The sequence below is a fragment of the Carassius gibelio genome, chromosome A24 (genome assembly GCF_023724105.1).
Source record: "Carassius gibelio isolate Cgi1373 ecotype wild population from Czech Republic chromosome A24, carGib1.2-hapl.c, whole genome shotgun sequence".
Lineage (NCBI taxonomy): Eukaryota > Metazoa > Chordata > Actinopteri > Cypriniformes > Cyprinidae > Carassius > Carassius gibelio.
The window spans coordinates 538,674-543,673 of record NC_068394.1 but is presented as its reverse complement, the minus strand read 5'-3'; the positions used below and the strand labels follow the sequence as shown (position 1 = coordinate 543,673).

The following is a 5,000-nucleotide window of genomic DNA, read 5'->3' as shown; positions in this document are numbered from 1 at the left end:
ACGATCACAGCATGCTGTTCCCTGAGTACCCTGTGAAAACTGTAGTGGTGAATATGTAAATATGTTCATATAATAACAATATATTTAAAAAAAATATTGATTATTCATTTGTGTGTGTGTGTGTGTGTTTGTGTGTGCAGGCGTGTGACTGCAGTGCTGCAGGCTCCAGTTCGTCTCAGTGTGACCTGTGGTCAGGTCAGTGTCGCTGCAGGCCGCACTTCTCCGGTCTCAGGTGCGACCGCTGCGCTTTCGGCTACAAAAACTTCCCAGAATGCACTGCATGCGGCTGCAGCCCCGACGGCACGCGAGAGGAGTTCTGCGACCCCGAGCTGGGAGTGTGTGGATGCCAGGATCACGGCCGCTGCGACTGCAAGGTGACGCCGGAGACGCCTCTGTGTGCTGTTTCCTGTTCTAGTGCATGATGGGTAACAGGACTGTGTTTCAGGAGAATGTCGGCGGCGGCGGCTGTGACGAGTGTAAGAGCGGGACGTTCGGTCTGAGCGCTCAGAATCCGTCCGGATGCAGTCTGTGCTTCTGTTCTGGTGTGTCCAGCGTCTGTGAGGAGCTCGGCGGACTGGTCCGTGTGCCGGTGAGCAGCGATCTCACACACACACTCACACACACACACACACACACCACACGTGTGTCCAGAGGAGGCTCTTCTGCTCATTTATCTGATCCAAAATACAGGTTTAATTCAGACACAAACTAAACGCAGGTAAAACACAGTTAGTGTGTGTAATCTGTGACTGGTGTGTGATTCAGGTGAGGCTGGGCTCTGCTCCGGCTCTGCTGCGTGTGGTGTCTCAGAGTGACCTGCAGGGGACGCTGGAGGGCGTTTCTTACAGCGATCAAGAGATGCTTCTGGACGCCTCTCACCTCCACCGTCTGTCCGTCCTCAGCGGCCCGTATTACTGGAGACTCCCGCACAAATACCACGGTAGCCAGGTACAAACCCGCTGTACCTACACCACTGCATGTATGTGTTGCACCCGGCTGTTCCAGGAGGGATGTGTGATGTTGTTTCTCTGCTAGCTGCTGTCGTACGGAGGAACACTGTCCTTCACCGTGTTGTTCTTCGCTCTGGACGGCGCGGGGCTGGCCAATCACGAGCCTCAGGTGCTGATGAGGGGCGGACACCTGCGACGGCTGGTCATCTACACCGAGCTCCCTGCGCCTGAGAACGGCGTCCGCACCGGACAGGAGGTTCCTCTGACCGAGGTGTGTGTGTGTGTGTGTGTGTGTGTGTGTGATCCCGGCCGGCGCTCTCTGACCGTCTTCTCGTGTGTGTGTGTGTGCAGCACAAGTGGAAGTATTTCAACTCTGTGTCTGATGAAGCCGTGAGTCACGCAGACTTCATGTCAGTGCTGAGTAACGTGGAGTACATCATCATCAAAGCATCGTACGGCTCAGGACTGCAGCAGAGCAGGTGTGTGTGTGTGTGTGTGTGTGTGTGTGTGTGTGTGTCTCTCTGTGTGTTTGTGTGTGTGTGTGATAAATATGTAAATGTGAATGTAACTCAGATGCACAACATACTCAGCTTCCATAATGTGGCATATTTCAGAGTGGATCTGATATACTGTATTTTTCCGGACTATAAGTCGCACCTGAGTATAAGTCGCATCAGTCCAAAAATACGTCATGACGAGGAAAAAAACATATATAAGTCTCATTTATTTAGAACCAAGAACCAAGAGTTCACATAACCGTCTCCAGCCACTGGAGGGCGCTCTATGTGTTCAGTGTAGACTGCAGGAGAACTGAGCAGCGTAGAGCGCCCTCTGGTGGCTGGAGACAGTAACGATTTCTCTTGGTTCATGTCAAATTAATTTTGATAAATAAGTCTCACCTGACTTTAAGTCGCAGGACCAGCCAAACTATGAAAAATAGTGCGACTTACAGTCTGAAAAATACTATACACAAGTTATTAACTTCAGATGAAAGGTTGTGCAGGTAACATGTGAACGGTGTTGGATCTGTGTCTGTAGGATCTCTAATATCTCTCTGGACACGGCTCTGGAGGCGGACGAGGCTCCTCGGGGTGCAGACGTGGCTCGGCTGGTGGAGACGTGTGAGTGTCCGCCGGGATACGCTGGACTCTCCTGTCAGGTCAGATCGTCATCTGAGAGCTGTATCGAGTCACATGATCAATCTAGACATGCCTCTAATAGTTCCTGTCCGTAGAGAGTGAGGGACTGAGTGTCTCATCTGCTCTGTGTTCAGGAGTGTGCTCCGGGGTTTTACCGTCAGGCCGTGTCTGAGCTCAACATGAAGGGCAGAAACCGTCCGCTCATCCGGCCCTGCGTGGCCTGCCGGTGCAACAACCACAGCCTGTCATGTGACCTGGACACGGGCGAGTGTCTGGTGAGAAACACATCTGATCTGATAACAAACACAGAACAGCTGCTTGAGATGCTGACGTCAGTGTGTGTTCAGGGCTGCCAGCACAACACCGCAGGAGAGCACTGCCACGTGTGCGCCGCAGGGTATTATGGGAAGGTGCAGGGCTCCGTCAGCGACTGCTCGATGTGCGCCTGTCCACTGCGGGGTCAGAGGTCAGCTCACATCACACTGCTGTGGTCACATGGTCACCTACAGTACATACAGAAATTAAGAATAATAGAATACCATCAAATGAAATGTGTATATTAACACGTAAAAAAATCAGGGATTTTCACCAGATGACTTGAATGTGTGTTTATTATGAAATAATTCATAATTTGGGAATTATGCAAGATAAAAAAATGTTTATATAGTGAGGACTTATAAAATAATAATATTGACTATTATTAAATAAATAAACAATAATAGGAATATAGTATAAAAAAAAAACTAAAATTAAATAAATAAATTATACAATTATAATTCAACTGGTTGCCAGGTAAACAATTTCTTATTTTGATTTTTTGAGCTTTTAATAAAAAAAAAATATTGTAAATATAAATAAATATATAAAATAGAAATATTTTAAATATTTATTTATTTAAATATATTAAGTCATGTTGCTATATTGCATGTTGCATGATTTTATTTCGGTGTATGGTGCAACTGTAGTTGATGTGTGTGTGTGTGTGTGTAGTTTCAGCTCGACGTGTGTGTTAGAAGGAGCTGGTGATTTCCGCTGCGATCGCTGTGAGGAGGGATACGAGGGCCGTTACTGTGAGAGGTGAGGTCATGTGACACACACACACACACACACACACACAGAGACACACACACACCCACACTGAGAAACACACACACACACTCACACACACTGTGACACACACACACACTCTAACACACACACACACACACACACATACTGTGACACACACACTCTCGTGCACTAACGCTCTCTCCCGTGTCCCGCAGGTGTTCGGTGGGTTACTATGGCACCCCGTCGGAGGCAGGTGGGCGGTGCCAGGTGTGCAGGTGCAGTGGGGCGGGGTCAGTGCACAGCATCTGTGACGGACGCACCGGGAGCTGCGAGTGTAAGCCCGGGGTCAGAGGTCATCTGTGTGACCAGTGCGAGGAGAGGCATGTGCTGGTCAGCGAGCAGTGTGTGTGTGAGTAATACAGCACAGACCGTTTCAAAACAGAGACATAAGTGTGTTGCATTACTGCATTCGTAATGAAACGAGCTGGTGTCCTGCAGCGTGTGATGACGGCTGCACCGGGGCGCTGCTGGACGATCTGGACGCTTTAGACGGGTCCATCGCCTCTCTGAACCTGTCAGGGGTCATTCTCGCACCCTACAGCCAGCTGATGACCCTCGAGAACCAGACCAGAGAGGTCAAGGTCAGCCATGGGCCTCGTCTGCATGTGTAATGCATCATGGATCAGGAACTGAGTGTGTGTTCATTTGCGTGTTTGATTAGCAGAGTCTGATGTCATGGGAGCAGAGCACAGGTCATCAGCTGACCACAGGAGAGGAACATCTGAACAACCTGACCGATCAGATCACTGACCTTCAGCAGCAGGTACAGCTCGTGTCCATCATCACTGTGTCCAGGGCAACCGCCGACTGATGCTGGGACTCAGTGTGTGTGTGTGTGTGTGTGTGTGTGTGTGTTCATCTGCAGGTCCAGAGTGTGTTTGATGGCAGTGAAGATGTGCTGCTGATCTCAGAGGAGAGATTCACGCAGGGCAAACATCTGCTGGACCTCATCAACAACATTCATTCTGCCATCCACGGTAACCATCACTATTCTATTCTATTCTATTCTATTCTATTCTATTCTATTCTGTTTTATTTTATTTTATTTTATTTTATTTTATTTTATAGTTGTATTTAATTAATGTTTTTATAATTTAATTTAATTTAATTTACTTTTATTTATTTTTATTTTATTTGCAGAAGAGTAATGCGCCTAAAAACAATGTTTGCATTAACTGAAACTAAAAAAAGTTAATAAAAAAAAAAAACATTTTCATTGATTGAAATAAAGCTGAAATAAATAAAAAAACTAAATATTAGCTGTAAAAAGAAATAATAATTATTATATTTACTTAATTTCAGTTGAAGACAACATTTCCTTTTTTTTATTACAATAACTCAAAGTACAACAAATAAAATAAATGAAAGCTACATAGAAATATATATATTTTTTTTATTTTATCTTAAAAAGCCTCTAAAACTAGTGTTGTTATTTTTAACTAAAACTATTACAAATGTGTTCATTAATTGAAGCAATGCTTAAATAAAATGTAAATGTTTCATGTAAAAAACTGTCTATTTTAGTTAGTTGCAAAGGCAACGTGTTTTAAAACTACTAAAATAAAAGTTAAATATAAATATTAAAAAACTAAAATTAGAAAGAAAACTGGAAATATAAAAATAAAAGCTAATTCAAAATATTATTAAATACTGTAATATTACATAAATAATGCTATGATAGCATATATTTAAATGAACAGAAAAGATTAAGTCTGTTTTAAATGCATTACTCATTGAGATGGTAGCAAATCTAATCTGATAAACGCATGATGTGATTGGCTGCCGTGCCCTCAATGCTCTC

The 5,000-nt window shown here is 44.7% G+C and overlaps 1 protein-coding gene across 2 annotated transcripts in view; it reads left to right on the top strand.

Annotated features, from left to right (window-relative positions):
- Window positions 1–5,000, top strand: part of lama1 (laminin, alpha 1) — a 36,742-nt gene that overhangs the window by 19,910 nt on the left and 11,832 nt on the right. The window contains exons 23-35 of one of the 2 annotated variants that reach the window (XM_052542193.1): window positions 141–374; window positions 446–589; window positions 766–948; window positions 1,036–1,221; window positions 1,302–1,429; window positions 1,989–2,109; window positions 2,224–2,364; window positions 2,437–2,555; window positions 3,080–3,166; window positions 3,355–3,548; window positions 3,638–3,780; window positions 3,864–3,962; window positions 4,065–4,176. In XM_052542193.1, the coding sequence (XP_052398153.1) occupies window positions 141–374; window positions 446–589; window positions 766–948; window positions 1,036–1,221; window positions 1,302–1,429; window positions 1,989–2,109; window positions 2,224–2,364; window positions 2,437–2,555; window positions 3,080–3,166; window positions 3,355–3,548; window positions 3,638–3,780; window positions 3,864–3,962; window positions 4,065–4,176 (1,891 nt within the window). Of the gene's footprint in view, window positions 1–140; window positions 375–445; window positions 590–765; window positions 949–1,035; window positions 1,222–1,301; window positions 1,430–1,988; window positions 2,110–2,223; window positions 2,365–2,436; window positions 2,556–3,079; window positions 3,167–3,354; window positions 3,549–3,637; window positions 3,781–3,860; window positions 3,963–4,064; window positions 4,177–5,000 lie in introns of both variants that reach the window. The other variant, XM_052542191.1, reaches the window with a different exon arrangement.